This window comes from Caloenas nicobarica, chromosome 6 (genome assembly GCF_036013445.1).
Source record: "Caloenas nicobarica isolate bCalNic1 chromosome 6, bCalNic1.hap1, whole genome shotgun sequence".
NCBI lineage: Eukaryota > Metazoa > Chordata > Aves > Columbiformes > Columbidae > Caloenas > Caloenas nicobarica.
In genome coordinates, this window is record NC_088250.1 from 5,605,340 (window position 1) to 5,621,275 (window position 15,936).

At 49.9% G+C, this 15,936-nt stretch overlaps 2 protein-coding genes across 6 annotated transcripts in view; one reads left to right on the forward strand and one right to left on the reverse strand.

Moving 5' to 3' along the window:
• Window positions 1-5,651: 5,651 nt before the first annotated feature.
• Window positions 5,652-8,628, forward strand: S100B (S100 calcium binding protein B). The gene is made up of 3 exons (XM_065637993.1): window positions 5,652-5,751; window positions 7,031-7,183; window positions 7,703-8,628. Exons 2-3 carry the CDS (start codon window positions 7,046-7,048, stop codon window positions 7,841-7,843), a joined length of 279 nt encoding a protein of 92 aa, XP_065494065.1. The 5' UTR covers window positions 5,652-5,751; window positions 7,031-7,045; the 3' UTR covers window positions 7,844-8,628.
• Window positions 8,629-13,963: 5,335 nt separating this feature from the next.
• DIP2A (disco interacting protein 2 homolog A) overlaps window positions 13,964-15,936 on the reverse strand; it is a 110,190-nt gene continuing 108,217 nt past the window's right edge. For all 5 annotated transcript variants that reach the window (XM_065637244.1, XM_065637243.1, XM_065637241.1 and 2 more), the window contains one exon: window positions 13,964-15,865. In XM_065637244.1, coding sequence (XP_065493316.1) covers window positions 15,613-15,865 — 253 coding nt within the window. In that variant the 3' untranslated portion in view covers window positions 13,964-15,612. The remainder of the gene's footprint in view (window positions 15,866-15,936) is intronic.

Below are 15,936 nucleotides of genomic sequence, written 5' to 3' on the forward strand. Positions count from 1 at the left end.
CGGCGGGACGAGCCAGGGAGCCCCTCGGGGACAGACGGGCACCGGGGGTTGCACCGCTGGCGCAAGCGGGCAGACCTGAGCTGGGCTGCGAATGGGATTTTGTGGGACAGAAAGATGCCCGGCTGGCAAACCCTCCCGGCACGGGCTGGAACCCTGCAGCCCGGAGCTGCGGGGACACGGACTTAAAGTGCACATTCGCCTTTCCTTTCCCTTCTTCTTTCCTTTCCCTTCCTTTCTTTTCTTTCCTTTCCCTTCCTTTCTTTCCTTTCCCTTCCTTTCTTTTCTTTCCTTTCCCTTCCTTTCTTTTCTTTCCTTTCCCTTCCTTTCTTTCCTTTCCCTTCCTTCCTTCCTTCCCTTTCCTTTTTCCTTTCCTTTCTTCTTTCCTTTCCCCTCCTTTCCTTTCTTCTTTCCTTTCCCTTCCTTTCTTCCTTTTCCCTTCCTTTCTTTCCTTTCCCTTCCTTTCTTTCCTTTCCCTTCCTTCCCTTTCCTTTTTCTTTCCTTTCCCCTCCTTTCCTTTCCCCTCCTTCCTTCCCTTTCCCCTTTCCTTTCCTTTCCTTCCTTCCCTTTCCCCTTTCCTTTCCTTTCCTTTCCTTTCCTTTCCTTTCCTTTCCTTTCCTTTCCTTTCCTTTCCTTTCCTTTTCCTTCCTTTCCTCCTGCAGACATCATCTTCGAACCATCCCTGTCCCTCCAAGGCAACGCACTGTTTTTATAACACGCGCTAGTAAAACCTGCTCTGGCAAGGAAGCACAGGAGCCAGAGATGCTTTACTTGCTGCTGTTGTGCATTGGAAGGGCTGGGTGGGAATTCAGCGTGTACTTGTTTAAATGTGGTGATAAGTTTCTCCCTGCCACCTTTCAGAGCGACCCAGCTCCCCTCCTATGGCAGAGGCCACAGCAGACCAAGCTAAGCCAGTAGAAAGTTCAGTACAAAAGTCCAAATTCATGGTCATAAACACTTGTGATCAAAATTCAACTTTGACTCTAAGGCCCTGGAGGCAGGGACTACCTCCATGGCTGTGCACTGCCAGGCACAACAATACCGGCGAACCCAGGGATAAAAGAGCTGCTCCTAAACGTGGCACCCGTGAGCACCCCACGGCAGAAACGTGCCTGTGAACTAACACTTACTGTATTCACACTCTACAAGTTACACTTAAAATGCTCCTCCGCTGGCAAATAGCTCTTCACTGATGCCCAGCATAACCTCAGGGATTATTTGGAGAGGATACAGTAATTTTATTTGGGAATTATAGAATTAATTTGGTATTTATTTTATAAACTAGGCTTAGGTCACACACAGTCCAGCCCTGGCCGTGTCCAGTAACAGCAAAATTTTGTCTGAAAAGCTAATGGTGTGGGAGTCCTCCCGGAGGCTGTCATGGCATGAGGAGAACATCTCACTTGTGCCTCATACCACTGGTCCTCACTAGGGAGAGCTGTGTTGCTCCTCTTGCAGTTTAAATGGACAAAGGGAATTTGAGAGGTTCACTGATATGGGTGTTGTATTTGGGGCTTAATAGCTTGTTATTTAATTTTGACTCAAAAAAAAAAAAGTCACAATGAATCTGCCTGAGATGAGTCTCTATACAACCTGTCTGCCTTAGAAGTTCCATTTTAGTGATGAAATGTTTGTTTTTAATAATTGCCAAACTCCTGATACTTGGGCACTATTTTTTTACTCATTTTTGTACATCTGAGGTTTAGACCACAGCTGACAGGGTAACACTCTGCTCCTGTTGTGGGTGAGCGTGCTGCTTGCTGGAGGCATTAGAAGCTGAAAGTGTTCCCCTGAGAAAGGGATGCCATTCAGCTCGCAAAAGCAAATGCCACAACTTGCCCCCTTTATTGCAGTCCAGCACACGAGACTCAGTTCACAAGGCCTTATCTGCAAACTCCCCACCAGGAGTGGAAAGACACCCCAGATTTATGCTGTAATGCCTTTTCTTGGCACGGGTTATCATGTATCCATATATCTTCTTAATGAACTTAAAAAGTAGTTTCTTGTTTCAGCTGAATTCAGCCAGGAACTGCCCTAAGCTCAAGGCCGTACTTCAGACAAGGTAAGAGCATCCCAGTGTTTTCAACTCCAGAGAATCTGTTTCAGTGGCAGCCACACTATTTGGTGTTTTCTTAAGGGGTCACACAAATAGCCAAGGCGGCAGCACCTGGAGGGGCCGCAGCAAGACCCAGAGCTGCTCCTCAGAACCCTAGTGCATGGGTGTGCTGGGAGGACAGTGGGGGAGAAAAGGCATTGGGGAAACAGCAGTTAGCCAGAGCCCAGAATTTATGAGATGAGGGTGGATGTAAAGCTACCTCTGCTTGGGGTTCCCGAGTGGGAGGTGCCATCTTAACATTGCGAGTCTGTTCTATGGGGGCAAAAAAAGATCCACTGCCCATCCCACGGAGCCTACCCAGTGACTCCTCCTCCTCAGGTGGAGGTGACATTTGCACAGAGATGGTGCAGGGCCCATGGGGTCCCTCCTGGGATAGACACAACCCCTCAGGCCCCCTGGTCCTATGTGCAGGGTACTAAATTGGGCCCATCATCTCCCTCCAACAACTTGAACAAGCACCAACCCAATTCCCAGATGTATCCCGGTGTTTCTGCTTCTAGGCATCATTTGAGGCTTCCCATGATGTCCCCAGCTCATCTCTTGCTGCCGTGTTTGCGGGTTCAGAAACGGACACAGTGACCACGGCACAGAGCTGGGGAACCTGCTCTCTGCAACACTGCTCTGTGTGCTGGGACTGCCAGCTCAGCCCTGTGGAGGCAGAAGCAGCTTCTTCCCCCTCCCACCCAAATTCTTCTGCTTTCATGACTTTTTTTCTCCCAGTTCAATGACCGCTGGCCTTTGTCTCGTGGTCTGGCAGAGCCTGGTGCCACACACACCAGAGACACAAAGAAATACATTGGCTTTTCTCCCTGAGCCTGCTATGAAAAGCCCACATTGTGTTTTATTGGGGAGGAGGAGACAGGCAGAAGCTGAAGTGTTTTGCTCAGCCTCGGGCTCTGTAAAACCCTCTGTTTCTTTAAACACATTAGCCCAAAGCTCTGGCAAAGAAGCGGTGACCCTGAGCAAAGGAGCCCCAACGTTACAGTCTCCTGTTCGAAGATCAGGACGGTGAATTTTAAAATAATAGAAGCAGCTCTTTGGGCAGCACTAAAAGCGTAGCCAGCTCTCAGCCTCACATCCATGCCCAGACCCCTTGGACTTTCACAGGCAGGCTGGGGATGACCCGGGCCAGGAGAGCGGTGTTTGCAAGGACAGGAGCCTGGACGAGGACCAGGGAGCTCGCCTGGAGCTGCTCAGTAGCAGAGGCAGGAAAGGGCCGAAGTTCCTGGTGTTCACACCTGATCCTGGTGCTCCTTCCCACCCTACCGGCCAGTGCAGCAGATCATTCCAGATCGTTCCCTGTAAAATATGGAAGTCGGAACGATTTGGGGTGAAGTGGACAGTAAGAATAAGCAGGAAAGAGAATTTCAAGACTGTCCAGGTTTTGATCTGCCAAATGCTAGTTTTTCTGTTCCATTTTAAGAAAAGGTCACTTTCAAGAATAACGTCAGACAACGGTTTAATGAGGCTGAGCTAGGACCTCATCTCTGACTAGAAATGGTGTGCTTTGATGCATTTTTTGGCTGATGACTGAGCTAAGATACCTACCAGATCAAATTGCTATTGATAGAGAAAAATAGTTTCTTTCCTGCTGGCAGAGAGCCCTATTTATAGCCAGCTCTTAAGCGAATACAAATATCCTTGGAAAAAATGGAATACTACGAGTTTGTTGACAAACTACCTCCATCCTAGAGCCACCACTGTGTAAAAGCAAGACTCCTGTCCCTGGCAGTGCAACGAGAGCACAGGTAACTGCTACGGTTTGCAACGCCGTGAGTGCGAGAACTTCGGTGGTCAGGTCTACACTTAGTCAACATACTCAAGCTTAACATTGGGGAAATCAATTTTTCCCAACCCCGTGTTTGAAGCTGTTACAAAAGCTTTCAAGAGCTCATATAAGGAAACGATCAATTTGGGCAGGTTTCTTTCACACCAGTATGTACAAAACTGTCAAGTAACGTGGTAAGTGTTGTCTCAGTGATCACATTCGCAGTAGCTTTGGGGAACACAGGAACCACCAGGGACTGTGTTTGTCCAGCAACCCAGTCTTGCCTCTTCAGTAGGACATTTTTGAAGAGTTCCAGACCTTCACAGACCTTCCTGCCCCACAACTGTATGTAGAAGGCTCTTATACTCCTCACCTTTCTCCACAGGAGTTGACTGTGGTAATAATATGACACCTCTGGGCTCTCCACCATGGGTATTGCTAACTTGTTTTCTTGGCAAGTAGCAACCTGTTCCTAGTTGCACTGAAACCGAAATTCAACAAAGGCCTAAGACATAAAGCAATTATTGATCCTGTGCTGAAGTGAAAAAGGCGTAAATGGAATCACGCTACATCAGTAACAGCAGACAGCTTCAACATTGGCTCACCTCACTCTTGGGAAACAGTGTGCCCAGGCAACGAAACACAGCAAAAACCAGCTTTCTTCAGCATGTTCTCTGCTCATCAACCGCCTGCTTGTCCTGCGACACCAGGAGCAGCTTGGGAGAAGGACGCTGCTCACCGCTCTTGCTCTGTGCCACCTGCTCCCCTGCAGATCCCCCTGCTATGCTGGCAAGGGAGGCTGCAGTGGAAAGGGACGTGTACAGCTCTCAGGTTTACAGAGAAGTGCATTTAATGCCCATGGTGCCTGCTGGGGCTGGCAGAGAACTTCTGAGCAACACCACCCGCGCGGCTGTGACATGGACAACCGGCACACACAGGCAGGAGGTCCCGCCGCTCCCCAGACAACAGACTGGCGTTGCAGCAATGGGCCGGGTGACAGCCCTGCGAGACCACCTTTACAATCCCAAACCACTTAGCACAGCCTTCTGTGAGAACAAGGCACATTCCAGAACCTGGAAGCATCAGGGGGGAGCTGCTGCTGCTGCCAGCTCTGTGCTTCAACCACTTGCAGCTCAATACAACCACAAGTCCCCCGCACGGGGTCCCACTGTCCCCCAGGCTGATGGAGTGGCCGAGCTGAGGCAGCCAGACCCATGTCGGAGGTGCACAGTGAAGGGAGGAGAGGCCACAGGCACCAGCTGCTGTGATGGACGGTCCTGTCTCATGCAAAAAACCACCTCGGCCCCAGCGGGTGCTGCAGCCCTGGCTCAGCGCCCGCAGGGACGGGGGCTCCGCCGCTCCCATGCGCTTGGCCCTGGCTGTGGGGGGCCTTGGGGCGGGTGTTGGGGCCCCCAGCCCAGCCCTGACTGCGCCTGTCCAGTCACGGCTCGCAATTCGTTGCCTTTACCATGGGCAAGAGCGGCAGCACGAGCGATGCCGTCAGGCCGGCTCTCCTGCTGACTGCCCAGTTATTTTTTTCTCACAACGATGCTTTCTCCTCAACGGCTCCCACGGCCGTGGGCTGGCAGCGAGTCAGTGCGTCCCTGTGTGCTTGGCTGTGAGCGTGGGCCCTGTGCCCGGCTCCGGACACCCCCGCCTCCGGCTGCCATTGGCAGGGTGAGCACTGCAGCACGGCCTGGGGCTCTCCGCCCCCAGGAATAAGAAGCCGGAGAGTCCCTGGAGCGCCCGGCCACACCGCATCGCACAGCTGTGCCGCAGCCCCACCGCACAGCTGTGCCGCAGCCCCATCGCACAGCTGTGCCGCAGCCCCACCGCATTGCTGTGCCGCAGCCCCGCTGCCAACAGGGAGGTGAGAGGCGCTGGGGACGCCGGGGCAGGCGCTTGGTTGCGGGAGGGCTGGCGTGGGGGGCACTGTGGCAGCTCCGAGCTCTGCCACGACAGCAGAGGCCAGCTGCGAGCGAAATGCCCCGCAGGCTTGCGAGGGGGAAGCAGGCAGTGCCGCTGGCAGCCAGCTCAGCCCGGCGCAGGCAGGGCACGGGCACGCGAAGGGCTGTTGGGGTGCACGCATTAAGTACTTCAGGAATATTGCCTACCTGACCGCAACCAGTCTTGCAGTTCGGACACCAGCTGCCGCACGGAGGAAGGTGTCAGCTTGAGAGGCCATGGGATGCAATTCAGTGCCTTCAACACTGGGCTTTGTGGTGGCGAAACAGGAGTCAGGCTGCAGGGCAGGAGACATTTATCCGTGGGGTATGAATTAACCAAGTGCCACACACTAAGGCTTTTTTTTTTTTTTTCCCCCAGCATCACTGCATTTAACAGCTTTTGGGAAGGTGATTTTGCGTCTTGCCCTTCTTGGTCAGAGTCTCTTTGGTTTGTTTGTTTGTGAAATCTGCAGCAAACGCTGCCATCCCAATTATTAACATTCCCAAGAGAGTCTCCAGATCAAGTGCAGGAGGAGGGAGGGTAGAGATGTGCTGATTTTGTCCTGCTGGCACTCATCAAAACCAGTTCCTGCCTGGGTGGAGACAGGCCTGCAGGCAAGAAAGGCAGAGGCGAGAGTGCCTACGGCTGAGGGGACAGCAAAACCTTTCTGAAGCTCTGTGTGCAGAAATGAATCCCCCTGCTATCTCGCTCCCAAGCAGGGAGAACAGAGCAACGGGTTAAGCAGCGGGAGCCAAAGAGGTGAAGTGACAACATGCCGCCTGCTCTCCAGCGCTACGCACACAGAAAGCGCAGGAGCACCTTGCTGGAAGCCGCCAGGGCTTTGCAGCCTCTTCTCTCGATTACTCTCCTACGCTCTGCCCAGAGAGAGACCAAAGGTGCCAAACTCACGTGCCAGTCGTAGGGGATGTGTCAGCTCCTGGTATGCACCAGTCCTGTACTGGGCACTGCCCACACTGTTGCTCTCCTCTCCTTGAGAGCTCCAGCAGGCAGAGCCAAGGTCTCTCCGGAGCTTCCTCCCTGAAGCGAGAGCTGCTCGCGGTGCTTTTCAGCAGCATGTTTTCTGTGCAGGGTCTGACATTCCTGACGCGTGAGGGGAGCCCCGGGGCAGTTGCGCTTGCAAAGCAAAAGGCGTTGCTGGAGCTTGCACAGGCTAATGCACCCATCACTCCCTCTGACCTCAGGGCCACGCTGTGACCATGTCTGAGCTGGAGAAGGCCATGATCGCCATCATTGATGCCTTCCACCAGTACTCAGGGAAGGAGGGGGACAAGCACAAGCTGAAGAAATCAGAACTGAAGGAGCTCATTAACAATGAGTTGACCCATTTTCTTGGTGTAAGTATTGCCCTCTGTGCAGCATGCCTGGCTGGGCTCAGGGAGCTGTGTCAAGCAGATGTTGGGCTCCACTAACTCCATCATTCCCCATGGGAACCAAGTGCAGGGGAAGGGATTTATTCATGCAGCAGCGGCTTAAACACTTTGCTCCAGCTCTGCAGGAGCAGGAGGCGGAAGGACAAAGGCAACAGCCTGTGTTGGAGGCTGGGGTTCGGGTTGGATACTAGGGAAATTTCCTTCCCTGGGAAAGGGGGACAGCCTCACCCCAAGGGGCTCAAGATGTCCCTTCCCTGCACACAGCTGTGGCTGCGGTGGCTGCTTCAGGAGGGCCGCTGTTGTGCGGATGCTGCTGCAGGTACGGGGTGGTGCCCCAACACAGATGGGAAACAGCCACGAGCTATTTTCGCTGTGTGTGAACAGAGTTTTGGCCATGAGGGCACCAAAGAAGTGAGGACATGTTCCAGTCTGGGCCTTGCTCTGACCCCCCCCAGCTTTGGCTGCCTGTTTCTATCCCTTCAGGAGATCAAAGACCAGGAGACTGTGGACAAAGTCATGGAGGCGCTGGACAGCGATGGGGACGCAGAGTGCGACTTCCAGGAATTCGTAGCCTTCATTGCTATGGTCACCGCTGCTTGCCATGAGTTCTTTGAGCATGAGTGAGCTGCTGGGAAGCAGGTGAGCACCTCCTGCTCATGCCGGAGAGATCAGAGCAGCATCGCTCCTCCGGGAAAAAGACTGCGTGTGATTAGGGGCTCCTTGGAGTTAAACTTGTGCTAGACTTAAGCAGCTTATTAAGTTCTGCGGCTTTGTGAACAAGAAACACCCGCATGGCTCAGGAAAGCCTATCGGCCAGCACCCACCTGGCTGGATGCGGTGTCAAATGCCTTGTCTCGCGCTCCTTCCCTGCTGCTCTGTGCAAGGGATGTGCACGGCGCTTGAGGCAGGCGGACGCTGCGATCCACGCTTGCTTGCAAAGGGAAAAGGGAAGTTCAAGGGCTGAAGGAGGAGGTGATGCAGAGGGGCTGGTTACAGGAGCCTGGTTCTGAGCCCACTGGGCTGAACGGAAAGGCTCCCGTTGATTCCCACGGGCTCTGACCGCCCTGTGCATGGTACTAACCCAGGCAGCACAGTCTTTGTCCCGTCACGGGGGCTCAGCAGAGCCCATGCATTTCTTGGCAAATTGAGACACCCTAGGCTTGAAAGGCAAAGCATAACTAACAGCCCAGGCTTTTCTCTTGTTGATGAATCCTCCTGCTTTTAGCAGCCTGTAGAACTGGAAGCAACAGTGTATGAGTCTCCTGGGCTGGGGACAGCTTCTGGGCTGAGGATGTGCCTTGGCAAGGTCTCCAGGCTCAGCGTAAGGGAAGGGGGGGATCCACCCAGTGTGACCACAGTGCTTTAACACAGACCAGGCACAGCCTCCAGAGTGTGTGGAAATGGTGAGAATAAAATGTTGTTTTGGTCTCTGGGCCACAATTGGTCTCTGGTGAAAAACGTGTCCTTTTGTCCTGTGCTGTGTGCAGCCGCCCTGCACTGTCAGGGGGAAGGCTGGAGGATGCGGCTATGGCTCATGCCGCAAGGTTTCTCGTTGGGCATCAACCCTTCATCTCCGCCCTGGCATCACTGTAGCTGGCCAAACAGCTCAAGGCTGTTGCTACCACCACGCTCTGCCTGGCTGTCTGAACTGGCAGAGGTACCTGTGAGGCCAAAGAAGCGCAATGCACCTCTGTGGGATGGCAGGATGTGGCTGCTGCTGCCAGGGTCTTCCAGGGGCTTGCGCTGGTGAGCGTTTGCAAAGCCAAAATGAAACCCAGGACAATTTCTCTGAAGCTTGTGCTCCTGTCTGTTCCAGTCTGCACTAGCCATCCAGCTCAGCAGTACCTGTGAGTTAGGCATTCATGGCTAGCAACACCTATAGTGACAAATTCATGACAAAGATGCCCAACATGTTGTTTTTACCTCATTCCACATTTCTTAATGATTTCACATGCAAAATGACGTCCTTGGACTTGCTGTTCTCACCTGCCTCCCCCAAGCTGTGAAACGGGACACTCAGGCAGAGACATGAATCAAGACAACAACTTGTATGCCACCTAGAATTAAAAAAGCAGTTTTGTCATCCCAGGGTAGTGCTCGTTTGTTGAGAACAGCTTTTGCATTCAAGTTACTTCCACCACATTTTTAACAGCCTCATTGGTTCTTGCTTAGTTCAACTGTTTCCAACACTTCTACGGACCTGAGGCAGCGTGTGAGGACAACGAATGGGGACACTGTCTGTCCCAGGGCATCCCCAGGTTAGGCAGGGTAGACGGGACTCTCATGACGCTCTCTCTCGAGTGAACCAGAGTTCAGCAGAGGTGTCTGATGCTTCAGCACAAGGGGCTGCAGGTGAGGCTGTCTGGCTGGTCTCCTGGTCCCACGTGTCCCACTGCACCAGCAGTGCTCACACGGACGAGGAATTCGTCCCCAAGACCGAGCCTTTCCAGCAGCTCTGCACAGCATCGCAGCAGCAAAGAGCTGCAGGTGTTAACATGTGGCTTGAATGCCCGCAGAGCTGGTGACACATGGAGCAGGCCGTCCTGTCCCTTGGCGGGCAATGGGAGCGAGAGCAGGGAGTGACACAATCTGATGGTGCGCGTTTCTGGCAGTAAGGCTGATCCTAACTTAGCAACACCACTGCTGGGAATTCGCAGAGGCTTTACCTGGCACAGGAGAAGGTGCAGCAGAGCTGGTGCCTCCTGCCGGGGAGGGAGAGTGCATGTTTTCCTTTGGGGTGAGCAGCCTGACTGCCGGCAGTGCAGTACACGGTGCTCACACTACTCAGCCCCGGATGCTCCCCGCAAGTCATGAGGAAAGCAGAGCTTTCCTAAAGTGAAATTCCTAAAACAGAGGCTGCACGGTCCCAGGGCTCAGCTCCCTCCAGTCCGCACTGCAGCTCTGCTCCCGCTGTGTCCTGCTGCTCCCCGACACAGGCTGTGGGGACAGCCGCGTGCTGGTGCAGTGGGGGAGGCAAAGCCATTTGGGCAACACCGCCCCAAGCACACAGCACCAGGTACCTCTGCCGACACCTCAGCACTGCCGATCCCTCCTGCACGCTGTCCCCTCGCAGGCACAGCCACAGCCACCTCCAGCCACCCGCTGCACCCCTGCCAACACCGTGGCTCCCCGCAGACTCACTCTTCAGGGAGGGAAGGTGATAGGCTAACGACATTATGAAATAATTTCTAATTATGCCCCCATCCCAGCCAAGAGAATCAGCCTGCTGGATATGTGAGGTGTCTGTGCTCTTACAATACCTCACTGGCACGGGTTAGATTGATCTGACGTTGCACCGATCCCAGGAGAGCTCAGAAAATCCACATATTTGTCATTAGTGCAGACTGGCATGTGACAACCTGCAGAACGGCTGGTGCGGTAACAGGGAGCTCTGGGGTCTGCGCTGTGGGACCCTCAGGGCCCTGGCGGGGTCCCCAAGGATGAAACCACAGCATTACACTCGCAACGCCCACCTATCACTGGGACACGTTTGTTAGTTTTGCTTTTGACTCCCTATAGGAGAGAATGCAAGTGAATTTCCCACCAGGAAGGGCACCAATGGGTGGTTTCTTATATTAAACACCTTGTCAAGACAAGAACTACTTGTCAACAGTACTGAAAGTGAAACAAAGAAAGTTCAACAGGAGGAGCCCGAGATATTCAACAGATGCAAATTAACTTCACGAAATAGAAAACTGACAGACGGCGGGGCAGAGGTGGTACACACGCTGTATCACACCTCTGCTGAATTAACTTTTCATAATTTAAAATGCCGCCATTAATCTTTACTCTGGGAGATTCGAATCTGCACTTTTACTCTCTCCCCAGATAATCGCTGGCAAAATGCATCTGTGAAAGCAAACACTCTCTCTGGATCAGGCACAAAAGTACCAGCACCGCAAGAGCACTTACAGACCCCCACAAAACACGATTAAAACACTTGACTAGAGGGAAACATACCAATGCATATTACTTTAACAATATGTATTGAAATACAACAAAGATAGAACTGTGTTTATATGGCACTGGCATAACTGAACTGGAAATAAACCCCAGTGTGCCTAGTTCCTCTTAGACGACATGACTGGTCACAAAACAAAATCTAAAGACTAGCAAAAATTTATATTAGAAGTTGTCATGACAAGAAGCTCTGGCTTAGAAACAACCCATTTGAAATATCTGACCATGTAAATATTTGAAGTATATCAACCAGCTGAATATCAACATCAGTTCAACAACAAGAATTATATCTCAGTATACCCAGCATCAAGTAAACACCGAAGGGCAACAGGTTAGAGAATTACCCAGTGCAGTTCTGTTAGCTGTAAATTAGTTTTCAGTGTAATCCAGCTCTATCATCTACTAACATGATTCCTGGTCTGATGTGTAAGCTTCTGGAAAATCCCTTTTTTGACCTCAAAACAGAGTTGTGAATATCCTACAGAAACCAAACCCAGGAGTCTATCCAAAAAGATCCTTAAAGTGCATAATAGGTATTTTCAAACAATGGCAGGGAAATAGAATTAAAAATATCAGGGACTTGGTACAGAAAACCGGGAATGTGTACTTAGAATGAACTCATTGCTTCCTTTTTTCTGCTGTAATAAATTCCTGGGTAACAATAAGCAATAAATAAAGGCCTAAAGTAGCCTTGTAGTACTGTTGCTAGAATGACACAAAGCTTATAAAAAGTCAGTACCAAGTGCTGGCTCACAAAGAACCCTGTGGCAACAAAGGCAGTTCTATTAATGTTTACAAACTGGAGTCCAATCTCATACCCCGGAATAAATGTGAAACATCCTGCTCCGACAGCAACCCTTTCGTGGCACCTTGGCTCATTCCCTCAATGTGGTGACTGGCCAGCGAACCAGCTACAGCCATTTGTTAATTCAGAAGATGGGATTTTGAATTCCCTTCTTACATTTTACATTCTCAAAAGATCAGGTAAAGAAAATTAAAAATCATTCTTGTACCTTTACTACAAGCTGGCATTTCAAATGTCAAATCCATCTAACTTAAGAAGAATTACAGATTTTTGGCACCTGCCTTCATTAGTTTTGAGAAAGAGGAGTTAAGTTGCTTTGGCAATACAACCTGCACTTCATGCACAGCATTGTCTGGATACTAAGTACAATGCCTTGTTGTAATTAACAGCGAGAAAACCAGAAAAGGCTCAAAGATGCTATTTTATTACTATATCCAGTACTTTTAAAACCAAATCATGTTTCACAGGATAAATTCCTACTTGCTTACTAACTCCACTGTCGGTACAAATCTGTTTTCTGTATGTGCGCCACCTCTCTTGCCTCTCCTAATAAAAACTTTGCCTTTAAGAGACTACGACTTAATTTATTTCTGCATACAAAGAAGCATTCCTCTTTCAATCTAGGTAAAATAAAAGCAGGCGCTTTGGTCATGAACGCCTGGAAGTCTGCGTTAGAAAAGGCTGCTGATGTGAAACAAAACCGCTGGGCCCCGCAAACGGGGTGGAATCCCCTGTAACCACAGAGTCTTCTGCCGGCCACGCCAACCGTGGGGAGCCTCAGCAGCCTGTTACGTGTCTGCTGTGCCCCAGAGAAGCGTTTGCACTGACCCTTGCGTCAAAAAAAATAATTCAGTTTGGAAACACGCTCGGGACTAACACTGGTGCGGCATGCCATTTTCTTTTGATAAAAATCAAGCCAGACACCCCACCTCCCGTGAGCCACGGTGTGGAGGGCCGGGAGCAGTTCTTGTTTCAGCGACTTTCACAGCCTTTCCACTTGCTACTGCTGCTTCGGGCCAGCCTGGTGAGGCTGCTCGAGGTTGCTGCTTCTGCTCCTGCTTTTTCTTCTCAGGCAGTGCTTTTGCCCTGGGTCTGGCATCAGGCCCCTCTTTATCCCGCTGGTGCTTTTTACGAAGTTTTTCAAAGGCGGACGTTTTGGCGTACGTCCGGCAAAGCAAACAGTGGTACGGCTGCCCCGCACCGTGCGTTCTCACGTGAAGCTGGAGGCGAGAGCACCTGGAAGGGGCTCGGCCGCAGACCGAGCAGCGCTGAGGCGCTTCAGATGCTGCCCAAAGGCCTTCCCGCAGCACTCGAAGCTCCTTTCGCCCGACTCGACCCGCTGGTGTATTTATTGCATACACCCACGGCATATTCATTCGTCTGTACCGCTTAGTTAATGCATTAAACATGAATTCTTTACATAACCGCGCCCTTTGCCAGAGGCCCATCTTGGGCGTTCTACAGTCTTCATCAGGGGTCTCCAGTGGTTCCCCCAGTGTTGCTTCTGACCTGATTTCTTGAGCGTGCATCTTGTCATTTTGTGCTGCTACTCAGCAAAACCCATGTAGCTCTTTCTTCATTTAGTGGAACATCCCCAGCTTGCAAGCCATGGGCATCCCGCTTTTCCTCATGTCCAGTCTCCACAGAGGTGTTGTTTCTCTGTTAGGTTCCTGTTACGTTATGCCTAGTCTTGCTACGCTACGCCTAGGGGTTTCTAAAAGATTGTTGTTCCTGCTACGAGCACGCACCCGTGGGGCGCTCCCGGTGCCGGGCCCCACCGCACCCCCAGGGCACCACGGCGGCGGCGGCCGCTCCACCGCGGACCAAATGCGAACGAGCGGTAGACAAGTTAAACCTCTGATCCAACGAAGTTTTGACATTCAGCGAGTCAGATTTTCAAGAGCTGTTTTGAAATGTTTAATGTGCTTTTTGTTTTAGATTTACTTTACAAGGCAACTCGTCTCACTGTCATCAATCTCTCAATACAAAAATCTTACAATGCTTTATTTGCTAAAAAACTACAACATTAAAATTGGGGTTAGGTAGTTCTTTCCTTTTGCCAGCTGTTTGGTTACGAGGAGCGTCCCACAGTCCGCTGCTGGAGGCTGCTGTACTTAATAAGTTACACAAGTTCTGTACATAATTACAGTCAGAGTATGCAGCTGTATGACACACCACAGTCAAACACCATCAGGGCAAAGAATGACTATATATGAAAGCTTTTCATCGAAGATTTTACAGTTTATTTGACCAAGAGTCAATCTGACGTATCAGGAGACTGACATCCATCTTTCTTAGGCACTGACCCAGGCAGAATTGCCTTGCAGAAAAACCTGGCTCTTTTGCCAAACTCACGCATTATTAAAAAAATTTTATGTATCTCAAAGTCTTTAACAACTCTATAAAAATAATTATTTGCTAGTCTCGTGCTTACCTTCAAATACAGGAAGTATTTGTACAACTTCACATTCTCTTTCTGAATTAGGTTCACTGCAGAATTAGATCAGGCAGAAACTTCAAAACCTTCATTAGTCACGTGTGACTCAACCAACTGGATATTTCAGCTTGAACAAAAGAGTCTGTCTAAATACAACTCTAAAAGAAAGGAAAGTTTGTACCACAGCAGATCAAGCTAACTAACACTGAACATCTTCACCATGGTGGAAAAAAAAAAAATAAAACCACTATAGGAAGTTTTAGCACAGGATATTCAGGGAAAACATATTGTAAGACCATGCTTTGTAAACATTTCTACAAACCATTCAGAGACTATTGGCTTTGGAATGAATTTTCAAATACTTGGCATTATGGAGGGCAGTAATTAACAGCTAATGCTATGAAAACAAGCAACTTTAACATGAAGTTACAACAGCAAGAGCAGTGAAGGCTCCTGCATCAAGTAGTTAAAACTGGCTATTAACTTATATTTTATTATAAAGTTTATAGCATTGCAGAGTCCAGCATGGCACAATAAGTAACCTCGTTACAGTTGCAGTATTTGTTTTTGCTCGGTACAAAAAAAGCTAAACAGCAGCATAATTGTTGTTATATTGAATTCGGGATTGGAACGAATTTTGTTTCTTCTGAATAGGGATGAGTCAGTGATTTAAAATAAAAAGGCTGCATTTTAAAATCTCAAATATGTGCAAAATTCTTTTTCAGTACAGTAGAGAATATGGTAGGGATGTGTGCAATCTTGAAAGTAATGTCTCAACCCAGATACTGCCAACATATTGCAAACGATCACATGGAGAGTGAACTCCAAACGGTTACTCATGACTTTCCAGGAGTCCTCCTCACAGCTGGTATCCTCTCCCCACCCTGCTTTATGTCCTTTTACGCAGTGCATCAAGTACTGACATTCATAGTTATTGTAGAAAAACATTGGTCCGTGATAGTTCTAAGAAGCTTCCTTCAGGAATTCCAGTAAACTCTTCATCCTAAGACAGCTGGAACTGTTATAATGGATTTATGAAAGCAAATGCAATCTGAGAGATGAAGGTCTGTGAAGAATTAGTATCTCCATTTTCCTAAGGTCTTCAACAGCTTTTTAAAAAATGGATTCCGATGTCATTATTTGGAAAGTCCCTTGATTTTGGTGCTTTAGCCTTGACGTGATTTTCAGTTTTCACATGTTGTAGGCAACATAAATAGGATCCAACTGGTCAGCTAAAAACCCGTCTCTCAAGTGCATCCGTTGCTTCTCACCACGGGAATTGATAGGAATAACACCGGGGTCCACAATGACAACAACACCTACTATGAGATAATGCTCTTCCAGAACCACGTTTGTTACCAGCGCGACCAGGTCCAACGCTTCTTGTTCTGAGCCTTCCAACTCCACAACCACCACCAGCAAGTTGGTCCATGTAAACACAGCACTGTCGACATGATACAAATATTAATGGTGAGAAAAAAATTACACAGTCAAAGGAAGGCAGTTATCAAAGAG

What these genes read in the sequence shown, in the direction of transcription:
- S100B (XM_065637993.1), top strand. Translation starts at nt 7,046, where the DNA reads ATGTCTGAGCTGGAGAAGGCCATGATCGCCATCATTGATGCCTTCCAC. An exon ending in AGTTGACCCATTTTCTTGGT is followed by an intron (nt 7,184 to 7,702) that starts GTAAGTATTGCC and finishes CTATCCCTTCAG; the next exon opens with GAGATCAAAGACCAGGAGAC.